The sequence below is a fragment of the Enhydra lutris genome, unplaced genomic scaffold (genome assembly GCF_002288905.1).
Source record: "Enhydra lutris kenyoni isolate GAN:26980312 unplaced genomic scaffold, ASM228890v2 scaffoldscaffold10, whole genome shotgun sequence".
Lineage (NCBI taxonomy): Eukaryota > Metazoa > Chordata > Mammalia > Carnivora > Mustelidae > Enhydra > Enhydra lutris.
The window spans coordinates 6,987,843-7,005,886 of NW_019154094.1; the positions used below are offsets into that span (position 1 = coordinate 6,987,843).

General features: G+C 60.7%; 1 protein-coding gene across 1 annotated transcript in view; it reads right to left on the minus strand.

Annotated features, from left to right (window-relative positions):
- The window catches only part of LOC111144059 (collagen type VII alpha 1 chain), a 31,289-nt gene that overhangs the window by 2,900 nt on the left and 10,345 nt on the right, over positions 1–18,044 (minus strand). Inside the window, exons 32-108 of the mRNA XM_022498146.1 lie at positions 17,829–17,900; positions 17,696–17,731; positions 17,528–17,563; positions 17,291–17,362; positions 17,102–17,179; positions 16,845–16,871; positions 16,709–16,762; positions 16,504–16,566; positions 16,357–16,416; positions 16,218–16,253; positions 15,973–16,017; positions 15,858–15,893; positions 15,461–15,505; positions 15,344–15,379; positions 15,170–15,202; positions 14,786–14,818; positions 14,566–14,619; positions 14,430–14,489; positions 14,297–14,332; positions 14,110–14,190; positions 13,967–14,002; positions 13,736–13,780; positions 13,486–13,557; positions 13,243–13,287; positions 12,964–12,990; positions 12,732–12,761; positions 12,533–12,613; positions 12,421–12,456; positions 12,309–12,344; positions 12,139–12,219; positions 11,852–11,887; positions 11,418–11,480; positions 11,163–11,207; positions 10,140–10,175; positions 10,031–10,066; positions 9,832–9,927; positions 9,675–9,710; positions 9,540–9,575; positions 9,385–9,432; positions 9,047–9,082; positions 8,788–8,910; positions 8,501–8,701; positions 8,376–8,411; positions 8,243–8,296; positions 7,991–8,059; positions 7,870–7,914; positions 7,686–7,748; positions 7,466–7,510; positions 7,078–7,113; positions 6,913–6,948; positions 6,729–6,773; positions 6,500–6,532; positions 6,359–6,421; positions 6,233–6,268; positions 6,073–6,153; positions 5,875–5,943; positions 5,713–5,748; positions 5,594–5,635; positions 5,392–5,436; positions 5,258–5,302; positions 4,538–4,573; positions 4,395–4,454; positions 4,150–4,257; positions 3,894–3,965; positions 3,715–3,750; positions 3,043–3,102; positions 2,901–2,945; positions 2,644–2,679; positions 2,498–2,533; positions 2,362–2,418; positions 2,143–2,214; positions 1,578–1,649; positions 1,327–1,362; positions 935–1,015; positions 644–697; positions 516–569; positions 381–443 (exon numbers count right to left, since the gene is read on the minus strand). Of these exons, the coding sequence (XP_022353854.1) occupies positions 381–443; positions 516–569; positions 644–697; positions 935–1,015; positions 1,327–1,362; positions 1,578–1,649; positions 2,143–2,214; positions 2,362–2,418; positions 2,498–2,533; positions 2,644–2,679; positions 2,901–2,945; positions 3,043–3,102; positions 3,715–3,750; positions 3,894–3,965; positions 4,150–4,257; positions 4,395–4,454; positions 4,538–4,573; positions 5,258–5,302; positions 5,392–5,436; positions 5,594–5,635; positions 5,713–5,748; positions 5,875–5,943; positions 6,073–6,153; positions 6,233–6,268; positions 6,359–6,421; positions 6,500–6,532; positions 6,729–6,773; positions 6,913–6,948; positions 7,078–7,113; positions 7,466–7,510; positions 7,686–7,748; positions 7,870–7,914; positions 7,991–8,059; positions 8,243–8,296; positions 8,376–8,411; positions 8,501–8,701; positions 8,788–8,910; positions 9,047–9,082; positions 9,385–9,432; positions 9,540–9,575; positions 9,675–9,710; positions 9,832–9,927; positions 10,031–10,066; positions 10,140–10,175; positions 11,163–11,207; positions 11,418–11,480; positions 11,852–11,887; positions 12,139–12,219; positions 12,309–12,344; positions 12,421–12,456; positions 12,533–12,613; positions 12,732–12,761; positions 12,964–12,990; positions 13,243–13,287; positions 13,486–13,557; positions 13,736–13,780; positions 13,967–14,002; positions 14,110–14,190; positions 14,297–14,332; positions 14,430–14,489; positions 14,566–14,619; positions 14,786–14,818; positions 15,170–15,202; positions 15,344–15,379; positions 15,461–15,505; positions 15,858–15,893; positions 15,973–16,017; positions 16,218–16,253; positions 16,357–16,416; positions 16,504–16,566; positions 16,709–16,762; positions 16,845–16,871; positions 17,102–17,179; positions 17,291–17,362; positions 17,528–17,563; positions 17,696–17,731; positions 17,829–17,900 (4,131 nt within the window). The remainder of the gene's footprint in view (positions 1–380; positions 444–515; positions 570–643; positions 698–934; positions 1,016–1,326; positions 1,363–1,577; positions 1,650–2,142; positions 2,215–2,361; positions 2,419–2,497; positions 2,534–2,643; positions 2,680–2,900; positions 2,946–3,042; positions 3,103–3,714; positions 3,751–3,893; positions 3,966–4,149; positions 4,258–4,394; positions 4,455–4,537; positions 4,574–5,257; positions 5,303–5,391; positions 5,437–5,593; positions 5,636–5,712; positions 5,749–5,874; positions 5,944–6,072; positions 6,154–6,232; positions 6,269–6,358; positions 6,422–6,499; positions 6,533–6,728; positions 6,774–6,912; positions 6,949–7,077; positions 7,114–7,465; positions 7,511–7,685; positions 7,749–7,869; positions 7,915–7,990; positions 8,060–8,242; positions 8,297–8,375; positions 8,412–8,500; positions 8,702–8,787; positions 8,911–9,046; positions 9,083–9,384; positions 9,433–9,539; positions 9,576–9,674; positions 9,711–9,831; positions 9,928–10,030; positions 10,067–10,139; positions 10,176–11,162; positions 11,208–11,417; positions 11,481–11,851; positions 11,888–12,138; positions 12,220–12,308; positions 12,345–12,420; positions 12,457–12,532; positions 12,614–12,731; positions 12,762–12,963; positions 12,991–13,242; positions 13,288–13,485; positions 13,558–13,735; positions 13,781–13,966; positions 14,003–14,109; positions 14,191–14,296; positions 14,333–14,429; positions 14,490–14,565; positions 14,620–14,785; positions 14,819–15,169; positions 15,203–15,343; positions 15,380–15,460; positions 15,506–15,857; positions 15,894–15,972; positions 16,018–16,217; positions 16,254–16,356; positions 16,417–16,503; positions 16,567–16,708; positions 16,763–16,844; positions 16,872–17,101; positions 17,180–17,290; positions 17,363–17,527; positions 17,564–17,695; positions 17,732–17,828; positions 17,901–18,044) is intronic.

The following is an 18,044-nucleotide window of genomic DNA, read 5'->3' on the forward strand; positions in this document are numbered from 1 at the left end:
CCCCTTGACCCAATGGCCACAATCTTCCATGCCCCAAGCACCTGTGACCCTACCCTCCCAGGACCCTCAGTCTGCCGCGCTCCCCGTGACCCCGACTTTACTATCATACCCCTTGTCCTAATTTCACCTATTTTCTTTATATGGACACTCCAGCCTCCCGTACTGCCCCCTAGCCCTGATACACATCTCCTCACCATCACCTCTCCCTTAATCCTAAATCCCCACTGTGACCCCGACCTAAACCTCAAGACCAACCTCACTCTACCCCCGCAATGTCCCAACTCTCCACAACCCTTTTGACATGAAACCTCCATCACCCTACTATGATCTTCCCTGCCCCATTCTGACCCCCTTACAACCACTGTTGAGAGACCCCATACCTTGGGACCGATCAGGCCCTCCTTCCCAGGGGCCCCCGACTGGCCCGGTACCCCTGGCTCCCCCTAGAAAAGAGAAAACATGAGCTGGGTCCTGGCCCACCCATCCTCTTCCCATCCCAGGTGCCCCACACTCACCGTATCTCCTTTGCGTCCTGCCAGCCCAGGGCGGCCTGGGGCACCAGGTTCTCCCTGTAGGCATCAGGTGGAGGGGTCAGACGTAGGCCCAGGCCCCGCAGCCACCCACATCCCCATCACCTCCATACCTTATCTCCCTTTTCTCCATCAAGGCCACAGGCTCCCTTTACCCCTCGTTCACCCTGTGGGGAAGAAGCAAATGGAAAAGTCACTTCCAGATAGATCACCTTATAACCAAGCCCCTGATCACATAACCACTTTCCAAATTGGCCTCAGACACTCTAACCGCTGACTTTCCAACCCCTAACCTAGTACCCCACATCTGACCCCAGATATCTGACTTCTGACCCCAGATACCTTGCCCTCCAACATCAACCCCCCCGACCCGGCCAGGAAAACACCTCAGAGCCCTTTCCCACCTTGAGACCCCGGGGACCCATGAAGCCAATATCTCCTTTGTCTCCCCGGACACCAGGGGCTCCGTCCTTTCCTGGGGATCCCTGGTGAGGAGAGGGGTCAATATGAAGTCAAAGAAGTAGAGGGGGATCCAGGGGAATCATTGTGGATGAGAGGAACAGGGAACATCACGGGGTGAGAGTTACTGCTGGAGACCAGAGCTGCTGCAAGGGCAGGGCTTCCCGAGGGCAGGGGTCACCATGTGGGATCATCACAGCAGTTACTGTGAAGGTGGGGGCCCCCAGGCAGCATGAGCACACCACGAGAGCACCAGTCACAGTAAGGTCAAAGGCCACCACATGAGGACAGGGACCCTGTGGGGTAGGGCATCTCTGTGGGAGCATGGGCGACTTACCGGGTCACCCGGGCTCCCTGCAATGCCAGGCTCACCCTGTGGGAAGCAAAGATGGGGGAGGGCAGTCCTTCAGTGTGACTGTCCCCCATGCCTCACGGGGACTCCCAGGCTGCACACAGATCCCATGAGAACACACATGTGGCCAACAGCAAGGGAGGCTTGCTATCCAAGCTATCCAACGATCAGAGGACACCCACAAGACAGATGTGTGTGATGAGTGGTTCTGGGTCTATGCCTGGGGTGAGGCTGACCTTGGGTCCCGTGAGTCCACGAGCTCCCAGCAACCCGGCTGAACCCTTGTCACCAGGCTCTCCTTTGGTGCCCTGTGGGTGTGACCAGGAGAAGGGCACAATCAGGACCAGACCAGGCTGGGGGTTTGGAGTATGACAGGAACCTGCCAGGTGAGGGGAGCTATAGCCAGAGCTGCTCCCACCCACTTCCCCAGTGGGGCTCAGTTCTCAGCCCAGGCTCTCAGATCTGTGTCCCTCCCTCCTACCATGGGGCCCCCAAACCCACCTGGAGTATCCCTGACCCCTGAGAAGCCCCTTATCTGTTCCCAGAGGGCCTCTCCTTGAGCTATGTTCCACAGAGCTACCTGATGACCTCACATGGAGGTCCTCGACCCCTCCAGAGAGCCCCCATCCTCTCAGCCACCCCACAGCGTCGCTATAGCCTCCTGAACCTCTTTCCCTCTAACCCTTCCCCAAAAGCCCCCCATCCTCCCCTCCTATCCTCACAGACCCTCAACAGAGCCCCCACAGCCCATAGAAACCCTCTCCTGACCCCACACAGAGTACCCCACCCTCTTCCCTGTACCTTCTCTCCAGGGTTCCCACTGTCTCCACGAGGTCCTTTGTCACCATCTATGCCTGGAAGGCCTCGTTCGCCCTGGGTCGGGGGTCAGAAGTCAGGATCAGGGGCTGGAGGGTCCTCACCGTCTGAGCTTCGGCTCTCGGATCCCCTGGCCCAGCCCCCCGAGAAGTCCCTCCCACACCGAAGAGAGACCCAGTTTAGACATGGGCCAGATCTACTCACCATGTCCCCCTTGGCACCCCGTGGCCCTGGGGGCCCCACAGCCATGGCTGCGTCACCCTGAGTGGACAGGGGGCTGTCAGAGGGGTCCAGAGCACCCTTAGTCGCTGCCTCTGCCCTCCCCTGTGCCCACACTCACCTTGTCACCCTTTAGCCCTGAGGCTCCGGCGTCACCCTGTTGGGTGAAGAGTGTGAATCTCTCCAAAGCAGAGGGGTTCCAGGTCCTGCATTACAGGATCTAGCCCCACACCCACTCACCCCAGGGGCTCTTGCCCCCATCCTTACCTTCTCCCCACGCTCGCCCCGGCTGCCCGGGGGCCCCTGTATGAGAAGACAACAGTGAGCTAAGGGAATTCGGGGACATTGGTGGAGAGACCGCTCAGGGTGCAGGGGAAGACCCAGGGGACCCAGGGGATAGGAGAGATAAAGGACCAGAGAGTACATAACAAGTGTCAGAGGGGACAGAACGTGTTCCAAGGGCATAGAGGGTATAGGCAGGGGACAGAAGGCACATCGCTGGCTCTTTCCCCAAGGGGACCCACCATGAGTCCTCGGGGTCCCTCTAGGCCGGGCCGGCCATCTTCACCCTGGAAGGTGACATTAAGTTCATTGACTCAGAAGTTGGAAATCAGAAGTGAGAGCTGTGCTAAAGGGAGCCGTGGCTGCAGAGCAGGACATACATACCCGGACACCTGGTTCCCCACGCTCACCACGGGCCCCGGGCAGACCTGCTCCAGGGTCTCCCTGGAGAACAAAAGGGTTCCAGGGATATCCAAAGGGAATCAGTGGGGGACAGAGGGGGACAGATATGGTGATGGGGGTCAGTAGAGGTGAGAGGGGGTGACAGGGGTCAGTGGAGGAAGGAGGGGTGACAGGGGTCAGTGGATGTGGGAGGGGGTGATGGGTCAGTGGAGGTTACAGGGGTGACAGGGGTCAGTGGAGGCAGGAGGGTTGATGGGGGTCAGTGGAGTAGTTGTAGGGGTGATTGGGGTCAGTGGAGGCAAAAGGAGTGACAGGGGTCAGTGGAGGTGGGAGGGGGTGACGGGGGTCAGTGTAGGTTGTAGGGATGGTGGGGGTCAGTGAAGGTTGTAGGGGTGAGGGGGTCAGTGGAGGCGGGAGGGGTGACAGGGGTCAATGGAGGTTGCAGGGGGTGATGGGGATCAGTGGAGGTTGTAGGGGTGACAGGTCAGTGAGGTTGTGGGGTGACGGGGGTCAGTGGAGGTTGCAGGGGGTGACAGTGTTCAGTGGAGGTGGGAAGGGGTGATAGGGATCAGTGAAGGTTGTAGGGGAGATGGGGGTCAGCAGAGGTATGGGGGGTGATGGATACAGGGGAGCCAGCAGCCTTGTCCCGTCTACCTTGTCTCCTTTGAGTCCAGAGGACCCGGGCGCTCCCTGCGGGCAGAATAAGGTGAGGGTTCTGTGCCCCTCAAAGGCACACGCACACACCCAGCCATGCAGTGTGTCCCAGTCCCCATGTGGACAGACCCCAACCCGCAGGAATCAGACACATGGGACCTTGGGGCTCTTCTACTCACCGTTGACCCTGGTGGTCCAGGTGGCCCTAAGGGACCTGGGGCTCCCTCTCTCCCAGGGAGACCCGCCAGACCCTACAGGAACAATGAAGGAAAGCAGCAGAGGGTGACTTGGGGACCTTCCTCCCCCTTGGCCCCTCCAAGACTGGGAGCCCCCGAGGCAGGGCCTGGGCTCCCTTCTCCTCACCTGCTCACCCACTACCAGATTCAGAGGTCCTGAACTCACCAAGTCCCCACAAGCTGCTCCCAGCATGCTTACCCGCTCTCCACTGGGGCCTGGCTGACCCATCTCTCCTCGAGGGCCTGTCTGACCGGGGAATCCGACAACACCAGGAGCACCGGGGGCGCCGGGAGGGCCCACATCTCCCTGGAACAGAGACAGCAAAGGGAGGCGCGGTCCCCACAGGGCTCCTTCCCAGAACTAGCCCCCGAACGCAGTCTTCTCCACTCTTCCAGCGGGTTCCTGGCCCACTGCCCACCACTGGAGATGGGGCATCAACTTACCTTCAGACCTAGAGGACCAGCAGGCCCAGGAGGGCCCTGGACCCCCACTCCTGGGTCACCCTTTAAGGGAGAGAAGAGTCAGGTCAGGCCCAGGGAGTCTCAGGAACATGACCTCCACCAGAGACACTACAGGGTACACGTACCTTATTACCCTTGAGTCCAGGAGCCCCTTTTTGACCCTAAAATAGTGAAATAAACAGCACTTAAGAGGAGGAAGATGAACCCAGAGCTGAGACGTGGCCCAAGAATATTCCCAGGGCCGCTTAGATGTGTTCCTGGAGACACAGGACTCAGACATGTACACAAGGACTGACTCACAGGAGCTCAGAGGTGACCATGGTTTTTTGCACAGAGGGCAGCTCAGCTGTGAGCACAGATACAGGGAGTTCGGGCGTGACTACAGACACGTAGTGCTCACACAGGACCAGGGGCTCGGGGACCTCGGACGTGAGCACAGATGGGACATCCTAGGAGCATGCCAGCACAGGAACTCAGAGCCACCCCAGCTCAGGGAGCTGAGAGCCGGAACTCCAGGGCCAGGGGACCCGGGAAGCATAAGCAGGTGACCAAGGAGAAGCCCCCAGGAACTGTGCTGTGTCCTGAGCCTGGGGGCAGTGGATAGGAACCACACACATGCGCTCAGACACACCGAGGAGCAGGAGACCGGAAACAGGCACCAGGAAGCAAAGATGGCGCCCCCACCCCCCCACCCCGGGAGCATGGAAGCCAAGAGGATTGATCCCTGTGTGCCCCCAGGAGCAGGATCCTGAATGCTGGAAGGTGCACAGGCCTGGGAATGCAGCCTCAGGTCCACAACTGCACTCCTCCTCCCAAGCTCAGACTTGCCCAGACCCCAGACTCACATCTTCCCCAGGGTCTCCAGGCTCCCCTGCACGGCCAGCTTCACCCTGCACAGAAAGGGTGGTAAGGGGGTCTAGCCACCTGACCTGGCCCCCCTCAACCCAGTGCTCTGGCCCTGGGGCCGGGCCCAGCTCACCTTCTCACCCCGAGGCCCTGGCAGTCCTCGGTCACCTTTGGCCCCCTGTAGAGAGGGACAGGAAACAACACGGGCACTGGGGTCACTGATAGAGGATACTCAAGGAAGGAGGCACGAGGCCCAGGGTCAAATGCGACCCTTATTACGGAAGCCGAGGGTCAGGCAGATGGGTGAACAATGCTGTTGGAGGCTCGACACTCACCGGCTCTCCTACCAGGTCTCCCGCGAAGCCTCCAGGCGCTCCCTGATTTGGGACACGGGTCAGGCAGATGCCTCGGCCTCCAGCACTTGGCCCCTCCCCCAGGACTCCCCCACACTCACCTTCTCTCCCTTTGCTCCAGGGAGCCCGACCACAGCCTACGGAGAATGCCCAGTGAGTTACCTCCTCCCCTGCCTTCTCCCCGGCCCCATCTGCCATCCCGGATGGGAGGCCAGCATTAGACACGGTGAGGCACAGAGGATCGGGGTCAGGGTCAGGATCACCTGTCCAGGAGCCCCCATGGGTCCAGGCTCTCCTTTAGGTCCAACAGGGCCGGGCAGACCTGGTGACCCCTGTGACAGAGCAGAGAGAAGGACTCAGGGCCTCCCCCTCAACCCTGGTCCTGGGGCCCTGCTCTCCTCACCCTCCCCACATAGGCACCCGTCACAAGCCTGAAGCGAACCTCCCCCTGGAACACACACCGGCACGCCAGGAGCTCCTCTGTCCCCATCTTTTCCACCGGCACCATCACGACCTGGGGCTCCCGGCTTTCCTGTCTCCCCCTGCGAAGGAGGAGCTCTGTCAGGGGCCTGCCTGCCAACTCGTGACCCCTGGAGCCCGGCCTCCACCCCCAGGACTCACCACTTGTCCAGGCAAACCTGGCGCCCCCTGAGGACCCTGAGGGAGACAAGTCAGATGTGAGGGGGACAGAAGAGAACGTGGGACTCAGAGGGCAGGACACGGTGTCCCTGCAGGGACCTCACTCACCACCAAGCCTGAAGGTCCAGGAGGGCCGGGAAGTCCCACGGCTCCAGTGGGTCCAGGCAGACCCTGGGCGAAGAAAGAGTTCAGAGCGAGGCCTATGCACCCAGCTCCCCGTGGCTCTCACCCATGAGCTGGGCCACTCACCCGTCCCTGTGGTCCGGTCTCTCCAGGCTCCCCCTGCCAGAAACCCAGAGAACGCATCACCCACAGAAGGACAAGAGACTCCTCAGCCCCTGTCCATGAGCAAAGGCCCCAGGGAGAGGACACCACGGTGCTCAGCCCTACTGCAGGGCAACAACATCTCTGGTGTGGACCCGGCTCCGATGACCTGCCTCTTCCTGTCAGCCACACACCCGCACATACCCGTACTCACCTTCAGGCCAGAAGGACCCTGGGGTCCTGCGGGACCAGCAAGGCCCTAGAAAAAAGTAATAAGACTGGGGGACAGGGTCAGAGTTATCTGCCCAGGCTTGGGGAGTCACACAAACGAGGCCAGGCTCATCAGTGGGGACCAACACCCAGCCCACCCCACCAGGCTGTGGTCTCCTGTGACTCACCGGGGCACCGGGTGGCCCAGGGTCGCCATGGCCACCCTGTTGGAGAGAGAAGGAGTCCGATGAGGGGGAGCCAGTGCCAGCCCACCAGGGAAACTCAGGGAGTACATCCCCTGTGGGATGGGGTAGGATAAGGGCAGGAGCAGGGGAGGATGCTAGGGTACTTACCGCTGGGCCAGGGGTCCCCCTCGGACCTTGCAAACCCTGGATAGAGAAGGGGGCTGCTGACCCTCACTCTGGGCCTCACTTGGGCCTGCTCCCACCTTCTGGAGCCCACCTGTAGGCTGCCACTTTCCCCCCCAAGGTGTAGATCACCCCGCACCCCGCACCCAAGGACTGTTCCTCAGGGATAATACATACTGGCCTACACACACACACATAAACACACACACACACACACACACACACACACATATGTCACATGTCTGCACTCATGCCCAGGCTCGTGGGCACGACGCCCCTGTCACTAGTGACATGTGCCCAGAGTAGCCAGCACATGGCACAGAGCAGCTGTCCCCAGGAGCCCGGGCCAGGCTGCGCCCCCCCCACCACTTACCGGCTTCCCTTCAGGTCCAGCCACCCCACGCTCTCCCGGTAGGCCCTGGAGAGAACAGATTTAAGGCCACACAGTCCCTCTTCATTTCCCCATCCCGGCACTCCCCCAGACAGTCCCAGGCAGTGCAGACTCCATGCCAGACTGCTCTGTAAGAGATTGGGGCTGGCATGGGCCAGGCTGGTGGAGGGGTTTGGGGGGCTGGGCCATGGCGCAGACTCACCGGGTTGCCATCAAGACCCCTCTGTCCAGGCTCTCCCTGGTCTCCCTTGAGGCCCGGCACACCCTGCAAGGAGAAAGGCAGGTCCTGAGCCCCTAGTCACTACCGTGCACCCACAGACACACCACCCCTCGTGGGCTCCCTTAAAGGAACGGAAAGCACGGTGTGGGGTGGGGGCAGGCCTCACCCGGTCTCCCTTGGGGCCTCGGTCGCCATCACTGCCTGGCTCCCCCTGTAGGGATGACACGTCAAGCTAGGCCCTGGTGCCAGGGCAGAGGGCGGGCCCCCAACTGATCCCACACACTGACCTTGGCGCCCTTGAATCCAGGGGGTCCTTGCATTCCAGAGAGTCCTGGCCCTGGCTCTTCCCCAACCACCTACACGTACAAGGTCACAAGGGAGAGAGGCATCTGTCACAGAGTCATGGAGGGGTCATCCCTGCTCGTAGGATCCCCCAGTGGTTTGGGGCAGACACACCACATGGAGCTTCTGGGGCCTGAGTTAATGGTGGCCTTGTGGTACCAAGAGTCACAGGCCTAGGGCAGGGCTGGGATGATCACCTTGGGGCCAGGGGGCCCAGGAGGTCCAGGGAGGCCAGGAGGGCCGTCTCTCCCCTGCAGAGAAGAAGGAAATGGCAGGGCTGTCCCAGCACAGCGCCCAGGCAGTCCTGCCCTGGAAGCCCCCTCAGCTCACCTGTTCTCCGCGTTCTCCTTTCTCTCCCCGTTCTCCCTGAGGTGCAAACATCGGAGTCATGTCCATGGGGCGTCCAGCTCCTCCTGGGCCCACATCCCCAGCCCTCCTTAGCTAGCCTCACTCACCCTCTCTCCTGGCCTCCCTGCCTCCCCCGTGCCCCCAGCCCGGCCTGGGAGCCCAGGAATGCCAGGCTTTCCCGGCTCCCCAGCAAGGCCGGGAGGTCCGGGGGGGCCCCTTTCTCCAAGGGCTAGGCCTGGTGGCCCCTGAGGGCCAGGGTCTCCACGATCTCCCTTCAGCCCGCGTTCTCCAGAGAAGCCGGTGGGGCCCTGGGTGAACAGAAGAGTGAATGTGTGGCCAGCTGCGCAATGACGCTGTCCCCAGGGCGCCCCCGCCAACCTGTGGATACACACACCTCCTTGCCGGGGGGCCCCCGCTCGCCTGGCTCCCCCTTAGGGCCACGGCGCCGCTCAGAAATGGGCAGGAAGCTGCCAGAGCTCTCATTCCAGGTCTCCGTGATCTCCCGCAGGGTAGACGTCTGAGTGATGGCAAGGTCTTGGAGAAACAGGGCCTGACCCTGCACCCACCCAGGCTCCCCCAGCTCGGCCATGTGGGCACCACTAGCTCCATGGGGCTCCCCATGCGTCCCCACTCCCAGCCCCCAAACAACCTACCTTGATGCCAATCGTTTCCAGCAACCGTTCCACATTCTGAGGACAGAAGCTGGGGTGAGGGGCGGCCCTCAGAGAAACTTCCATACCTTCTTCCCCAGGCCTCTGGCCCACAGGACCTTTTAGCACTGGTGCAGGTGACCCGGGGCTCTAGAAGCCCCTCCCTGGCATGTCCCCATTGCCCGGCACCCCAAATGTCGGCTGTGGGAACCCCAGGAGGGCAGGGGACTGAGTGCACGGCACAGAACCCGTGGGGACTCGTGACAAGGGGGAGCGGGGAGGGGCGGCTCCCTCACACCTGCAGCTTCGAGTCAAGGACCGGGTCCCGAGGCTTCACTCACCCCTATGCTCCCAGGATCTCCTCTCAGGCCGCGCTCTCCAGGGAGGCCCTGGAGACACCAAGAGACAAACTGCTGGACCCAGTTTCTGGGGGAAGTGTGTGTGCCTAGCTGCGAGCTTCAGATGCCTAGACATGTGAAAAAGGTAGGGACCTCACCTGTTCCCCTTTGGGTCCAGTCTCCCCACGGTCACCCTGAGAAGGAAGAATAATCAGGTGGGAGAAATGCCCCAACCTTGCTTAGCCTTCACCATGCCCCTGACCCACCATATGCACCATACGCACCACACTCACCTTGGGGCCTACGTTTCCTGGAACCCCAGGAAAACCCTGAGATAGGACAGAACACAAAGTGGTCACATAGGATCACGGCATCCCAGGAGGGTGTCTGGTGGGAGCACAATGGCCCCTGTTGCTCCCAAGTCCTGGAACTCCCCTCCTGGGTACTCACCTGCCCAGAGGGGCCCATCTGCCCTGGGAGGCCTGGGGGGCCCTGGAGTCCTGGGCTACCAGGAGCGCCACGCTCACCCTTGGGACCATCGCGACCCTGTGGAGGAGAAAGCCAGCATCAGGACCCTGAGACCCTGGGGTCTGCCGGACACTGCCGAGTCGGGATCTGGGATCAGATTGCAGAAGAATCCAGCACTCACCTCTCTCCCAGGGGCACCCGAATCTCCCCTCTCTCCCTGAGGAAGACAAGAGCGCTTTACACAGGGCCCTAATCTGGGGCCAAAGCAGACTCCAAGTGAGGGGCTTTACCTTCCTCCCATCTTCTCCAGGGTCTCCAGGTTCTCCCTGTGGGCAGAAGATTCACATCAGCCCCCAAATTCACTTTCATTGCTGTCTGGCTGCAAGACACTGGCGTGGCGGGCCTCAGATGACCTTATGTCTGGGCCGGTAGTTCCAAGCCTCCGTGGCTCAGAGCAGGGCCTGTGACCGTCAGAGTGCACTGTGGCACTCGGAGAGCACACCTACGGGGCTCTGCTCACCTCGCAGGTAACTGCCCATGGCCTCATCTCTGGCTTTCCAGATGTAGCTCCACATCTACGTGCCTCTGGACATGTGTGTGCACGTGTGTGCGTTAGCGTGTGTAGCCGTGCATGGGTCTGTCTGTGTGTCCTGGCAGGTGACACTTAGTAGGTGTCTTTGTCTGTACGCCTTCACCCACGTCTACATATGGCCACATACACGTTTATGTGGAACAGACATGTGTCCACATGTCCCTGGTGCCTTGAGAATCATCTGTATGTCCCAGGATCTGCCCGCAAGTCTTGTGCGTGTCATCTCGATACATCTGGCCATATGCGTACGAGTGACTGTGGATATAACTGCGTGTGTCACACGCCAGAGCCTTGGATGTGTGTCTCACCATACTTCAACGCAAGTCCACATGTGGCCCAGGTTCCACATACATCTTGGCACCTATGTGGGCGGGGTGGAGGTGTCTGCGTGCCAACACATCTCCAAGTATCCCTGAACGTGGCTTCACACCAGTACGTCTGCACCCCTCCGTCTGTGCCCATGGCTCTTTGCCTGTGCCCGTGGCTGTGTGTGATCGTGGCAGCTGTCAACCCATCTGGGCATTGGTTAGCGTGGCCCCGTGGCTCACCATCCGTAAGACTGCATGTGTGTGCACGTGGATGTGTTTCAGGGAGTATGTGTGGGTCCGGGGTAGGACCGTGGGTGTGGACGCATCTCAGCAGGGGTCTGCGTGTGTGGCCCCTGTGTGTCTGCACACCTGGGCTATGTGCACCCGTCCCTGTGTCTGCTCTGGACACTCACGTTTTTCCCGTTCAGGCCAGGCTTGCCGTCCTCTCCGGGCTTTCCCTGTGGGGACAGATCACTGATCAGGAGTCAGGGCCTGGGGGAGGGCAGGAAGGGGGTGCCCCGCTGGCGCAATTGGTAGCGTGTGACTCTTGAACTCAGAATCATGAATTCAAGTCCCACGGTGGGTGTAGAGATTACTGAGGTCATTTAAAGAAGTATGTAAATGAACTTTTAAAAAAAAGAAAGGGTACCATGAAATCTCAGTCTCACCTGGGCTCCAGGGGGGCCAGGCGGGCCAGGGGGGCCATGTTCTCCTCGGAGGCCCGGAAGCCCCTGGAAAAAGTCTTTGCTAGGACTGAAAAAGCCACTAAGAGAGCCCCCAAAGCACACCGATGGACTGGGGAGGACCCCACTGAGATCCTCCTTGAGGGCAGAGACCCCTAAAATTTGGAAGTTTCATTGAGATCCCCTGAGGCAGAGACCCCATTGGTTAGGGGTCCCCTGCTAAAACTCCCCAGGGAAGAACCTCCAGGACTTGGGGGACCTCCTCAGACCAAGGCAGAGAAGGTCAGAAAGCTGGACCCTGCTAGAGCCTGCCTGCCAGGCACAGGGCTGGACCAGCTCCCACTGCTCCCACTGATGCTGCAATGTGATGACCCTGAGCTGGTCATGAGCCCTCCATCCTGACATCTCCCATCACTTACGTCTCTCCCTGGGTCTCCAGCTTTGCCCGTAGCACCCTGAGGAGAGACTCAAAGTCAGGGAGTCTACAGTGATCATGGGCTCAGGAGGACCACCTGCTGACACGGCCACTAGTTCCTGTGAACTCAGGGCCTGAGAGGCATTCATACCCCCCACCCGGGAGGGGTCTAGGAGAAGCCACAAATACCCCATCTGTCCCCAGAGCTCAAGACCAAGAAGACCCAGATGAGGCTGGGGTCATGTGAAAAGGGAAGGCGGGCATGACCAGGCAATGACCGTCACAACTCACGTTCAGCCCAGGGGGGCCAGGGGCTCCTGGTTTCCCATCTAGCCCACCACGGCCATCTAGGCCAGGTGGACCCCGATCACCCTGAGGAAAAAAGAGAGGTAAGAGGCCACAAAGGATAAGACAGACCTAAGAGCCTGGCTCACGGCTAAAAACCCTCCCTGTCCTCTCACCTTCTCTCCTGCTGGGCCTCGGACACCTGGGTCTCCCTGGGGAGAATAAGGTCAGATGAGAGGTGAGGGGAGGAGGGGGACTGAGGCTGCAGGGGCAAAGAGCATCACTCACCTGCGGGCCTGGGGGCCCCCGAAGTCCACTGACACCCTGGGGATAAGGGGAGGAAGAAATCAGACCAGGCCTTCCCAGACCCACACTTCCTCCAGGGACCAATCACACTCACCCTCTCCCCAGAGGCTCCAGGGGGGCCTGGGTCACCCTTGGGTCCTCGAGGACCCTCCTGTCCACGGTCCCCAGGTTCTCCCTGTGGCAGAGACAAGCTTGTTGAAGGAACAGCCCTACGGTCGCAGGCATGCCCAGTCGTGGAGGCACTGGGATGCTTCCTGTGCTCTGAGCCCCGCTCCACACCCAGACCCTGATACCTTCTCTCCAGCTCCAAGTCCCGGCTCCACCTGTTGGGAGGAATGGCTGGTGAATGGTTCAACAAGGAGAAGCGGGGCCAGTGAGGGGCTGTGGGATCACTGGAGCTATCAGGAGGCCATGGGGGACACGGGAGCCATCCCATCCCACTGGAAGGAGTGAAGGGACACCATACAGCATCAACAGGGGCAGGCAAGGGAGAGGACAGTGGACCAGACTCAGCTCAACCCTTACCGGCCGTCCAGGGAGTCCTGGGGGACCCTGGGGAAGGAAATGATTATGGGCAATAAGGAGCTCCAAGGTCCCAGGGCATGGTTCAGCTCTGCCCCAGCCTCAATTCTGCTCCTAGATTCCCTGAAGCACCCCAATGCCAACCCCCAGAAGGCAGGTCGGGCCTGGAGGTGGCCATCAGTGCTCCCCACCTTGACATTCAGGGCCCTTACATGGTCACTGACCAGACCAAACACTGGAAATCTGCATTCCTCCAGAGCCCAGGACACTGGCACTACTCACCGGCTCCCCGCGGTCCCCCTTGGGTCCAGAGAGTCCAGGACTCCCCTGCAGAGATTCAGGGCATCAGGATCAAAGATAGCCCGCAGTTTCAGGGAGTTTGGGGCACAAACTGAGGACTCATGGGGATCCTGGAGGCCTTTGGGGGTTGTGATGAAGGGGTCCCAGCAAATTGTGAGGACCTAGCATTGTAGGGTTGGGCGGGGAACCGGATGGTTGAAGTTGGGGTCAGGGGTTAGGACTCACGTTTCGTCCATCCTCTCCAGGATCTCCTTGGTCTCCCTTCTCACCCACAGGCCCCCGAGCTCCAGGTGCCCCCTGGGAAGAGCAGCTGGCCTGAGACAGGCCCTCCCAGCATGTCGCAGGCTTCCCATGACCCACCCCCCCATACTGCCCCAGGTTCCCCATCACCCCCAAACCATGTCAGAGTTTCCCATCACCCCATGCCTCCTTCCAGACTCTCCAGCAGCCCCTCACTTCGCCCTGCCAGCCTCACCCGAAGGCCACGCTCGCCAGCTTTTCCGGGCAAACCTGGATCACCCTGGTGACGGAGAGAAAGCCACACTGAGCAGGTGGGTTGGACTCAAACTGACTCAGGGAGAAGGGGCAGAGAAGGGCCTGGCCCCAGCTGGACAGAAGGCAGGGGAATGGACTGGATGACCTGGTGGCGTCCCCTGCCCAGTGGGATCCTAGTTCAAGGGTAGGGGTTCGAGGGAAGGAGTCTCACCGGGGGGCCCTCGTCGCCTTTCTCTCCAACTTCACCCTGTGAGACAGGAGAATCAGCCCTGGTCCCCAGATCCCCCATGAGGCTGACAACACCCTACTCCCCTGTCCCTCAGAAACCCCCTCCCCCAACTCCAGCTTTCTTACATCTCGTCCTCGGGGGCCAACAGGTCCTGGAGAGCCAGGCCTCCCAGGGTCTCCCTTCTCTCCAGAAGGCCCCAAGTCACCCTGTGGAGGAGGCAGAAGTGAGGTGACCGGGACGCAGGTAGCAGCCAACTCTTGGGGGGTGGTAACCCCAGAAACCTCCAGGTTACCCAAGGTCACAGGTACTCACCGGGGGTCCTGCTCTTCCGGTGAGGCCAATGGGACCCTGCAGGGCATGGAAGGGGGGTACGGGACTCATTTGGAGCTCCCAGGTACTACCTCATCTCCTTCTGTCACACCCCCACAATCCCACATTTACTCACCCGGTCTCCAGGGTCTCCCTTGGGGCCAGGGTCTCCAGGAAGAACCGAGCCGGGTGGGCCCTGGGACGGAAGGATCAGAAGTCAGGCAGCACAGCCTTCACCTGCCCGACCCCCTAGACACTGTCCCCTCACTCACCCGCTCCCCTTTGACTCCTGCTGCTCCTCTGGGCCCAGGGGGCCCCACATCTCCCTAGAGGTGACAAAGGCCATCAACCATCAGCACCAGCCCCAAGTCCCAGGAACCAGCCCCCACCGCCGCCCTGATCCAGCAATCCTGCCCCTCAGGGGCCTCCAGCAGGCCCTATGACCTTGACCTCAGCCCTGTGTCAGCCTCCTTTCCCTCTTGCCAAAATTACCTTTTCTCCTTTGGCACCGGCACCGTCAGGTCCCTGAAAACAAATAGAACAGACACACTTGGCCACACCTGGGCACCGCAGTACTGTGACTGACTGGGGATGGGGTTATATCGAACTACAAGTCACAGAGCTCATCTCTGTCCCAACATCTCTGCCCGGCTGGGAGCCAGGCAGGGGTTACAAGGAGCCAATGACCTATGTGATGGTCACAGGGTCACAGGTGACAGCCAGGAGTCAGGAGGTGTGTTAAAGCATAAGGAGAGTCACAGAGCTCTTAGCCTGCCCAGGTCCCTGAGGTTACAGGGTCCTGGCCTGGAACACTGGTCTACACACAGGCCAGTGTGCAAGGAGCTGTGCCCAAAGCCCCGCCCTCCCTTTGCTCACCACTCCAGGGTCCCCAGGGCGACCAGGCTCCCCCTGTGGAAAAAGGACAGAGGTGAGGATGGGTCAGAGACCCACCTAGGAATCTACATTCCCAGTGTCCCACCTGCCAAAATCCCTAGTATAGAGCAGGGATGGGAGGGTAGGGAGAGGACCAGTCCCCAGGCAATGACCCACCTTCTCTCCTCGGCGGCCGGCGGGTCCTGGTGGCCCCTGCATGTGGAAAAAGTGTGGCCAGAGTGGGAGGAACATGTGAAAAGCCCTCTCCCAGTCCCACCACGGTCACAGACTCACTTCGGGCCCCTCGGGTCCAGGACGTCCAGCCACTCCAGGCAGCCCCTGGGGAAGAAGAGCAGACATGCTGGTCCAGGGTGTGAGGGCGGGAGATCATGGCAAACAAGGGCTAGAGACTGCAAGGGTGCTGGAGAGAGGGTGCGAAAGGCCAGGATTCAGGTGGCAGGGGTCGAACTCAGCGGGACGACAGAGACCACGTCAGTGGAAGTCAAGGTCAGTTCAGTAGAGTCAATTAGTTCAAAGCAGGTCCCAGGGGTTGAGAGTTAGAGCCTGCATGAGCAGCAATTACGTGAGCAGAGGTGGAGGGGCAGGGGGAGTCTAGGCTGAGAAGTCAGAAGCAGGAAGGGGCACAGAACTCGAGTCAGCTGGGCACTGGCTTTGGGGTCAGAGGGCTCACCTGGGGTCCCACTGGGCCGGGGGATCCACGTTCACCCTGATGGAACAGGACAGCTCTGAGCTGAGTCTGACCCCAGACCCTCTGGGGCCCAGAAAGACCCCTGGGGTGCACTCACCTTCTCTCCGGCCTCACCCTCAGCTCCTTTCAGTCCTCTGTCACCCTAAGGGGAGACAGGGAGGGTGCCTTGACTGTCAAACCCCAGAGAAAGTGTCTCAACCTCTAGCCATCCTGCCCTGGAAGCCACAGCCTCTGACCTGGTGAGAATCCTCTTCTCCTGACACCCCCACACTGCCCCCAGACCTACAGCAGTCCCACCCAGTGTGTCACGTTCCACACCTGACCCCCCAAAATGGCACTTACTTTGGGGCCAATGTCTCCAGGAGGTCCTCGTAGGCCCTAGGAGGGGTTCAGAGATTTGGGTTTGGGCATAAGGAGAGCGTAGAGGGTGGGAGGTCAAGGCAGCTGGGGCCTCCCTCAGAACCCTTGCCCCTACACTCACCCGCTCACCCGGGCTCCCAGGTTGTCCTGGGAGACCTGGGGCTCCGTCCTCACAGTCACCCTGAAGGAGAAACAGATGAGTAGAAGACCCTGCCCCTGCCTCCGCCCCCACCCCAGAACTGGGACACCAAGGGGTCAGGCTTCCTACTTTTTCTCCTTTCTCTCCGGAGGGGCCAACTGGGCCTTGGGGTCCGGGGTTTCCAGGAAGACCCTAGGAGAAAGTGGATAAAAATGTGAGCCCCAAACGATGAGGCCAAGCACCCCCCGCCACTGCCCAGCGGAGCCCCAGCCCCAGGATCCACACCCCTGAGCATGGCCCCAAGCTCCCCAGCAGAGCCTCAGGGCTCCCTTACCGGCAGCCCAGGCTCGCCTGGACCAGTGCCGCCATCACCTGGTCCTGGAGGGCCCTGAGACAGAACAGCAGGTGAGGAGACGACCAAGGAGAACCAAATACCAAGCCACCCCCAGGACACTTTGCCCCTCACTTACCCGCTCCCCACGATCGCCTTTGTCACCCTGAAAGACAGATCATGGCCCCATGACCCTGGACTACAGCTCCACTCCCCAATGTAAGGGGAAAGGTGAAGGTCAGGGACAAATCGGATCACGAAGGTCATGGGGGCACTGAGGAGTCATGGGACGCTAAGGGTTACATGGAGTAAGAGTGACTAGTAGGATTCAAATGGGGTCACTAGATCACTAGAGCACACGGAGGTCATGAAACCATACAGGGGTCATGTTGTCACCTTCACAGCTGTTCCAGGAAGTCCGGGAAGCCCCTGGGGTCCTGGGTCCCCCAGTGGGCCACGGGATCCAGGAAGGCCCTGATGGAAGAGATAAAGTGTAAAGTATGTCCCCACGGACCCCTGCTCCCACCCTGCCTTCCATTGGTCCCCCACCACATATCACTTGCCACCACACGTCCTGGAACTTACCGGAGGTCCACGGTCCCCTTTCTGCCCAGGAAGTCCTGGGCCCTCGCCTCCAGTGACTCGTCCAGGCTCTCCCTGCAGGACAGAAAGCAGTGGAGAGGATTCAGGGTATGGGAGCCTTGAGGCAGGAGAAGCCCCTCGAGGGGCCTCAGCTATCCCTTATCATGTGGGAGGCCCTGCACAGTGTCCAGCCTGCTCCTCCTTGGGCCACCTGGCTCCCTCCCTCCCCCCTGCACCTACCGGCTCCCCCTTCAGGCCTCGAGGTCCTCGCTCTCCCTGAGGACAAAATAGAGCAAAGGGTGACGCCTGGGCACTGGTGCTCCGACGCTGCACACCCCCACAGCCCCCCACCCTGCAGAAAGGACTCTGGGAAGATACTGGATAAGCAAAGAAGGGAAGACAACTTACTGGTTCTCCGCGAGGACCAGGCCACCCTGGGGAACCCTGTTAATGGAAGCGGTCAGGACAGTCAGACACCCACCACCCACTCAAGCAAAGAGCCTGTCCCAACGTGGGACCTGCAAGGGCAAGGCTTGCTTACCTTTGAGCCAGGGCTTCCCGGAGTCCCAGGGAGGCCAGGGCTGCCTGGAGGGCCCTCTGCCCCAGGGAAGCCCTAAGGAGGCAAAGAGGTCAGGGCAGGAAGGGGCCCTCCCTCATGCCCCTGGTTTGCTGGAGGAGCCCAGAACCCCACAGGTCCCCAAGTGTTCCTGGGGCGGAGCAGTGGGGCACAGAAGCCACCCTTCTGAGCTCAATGGGG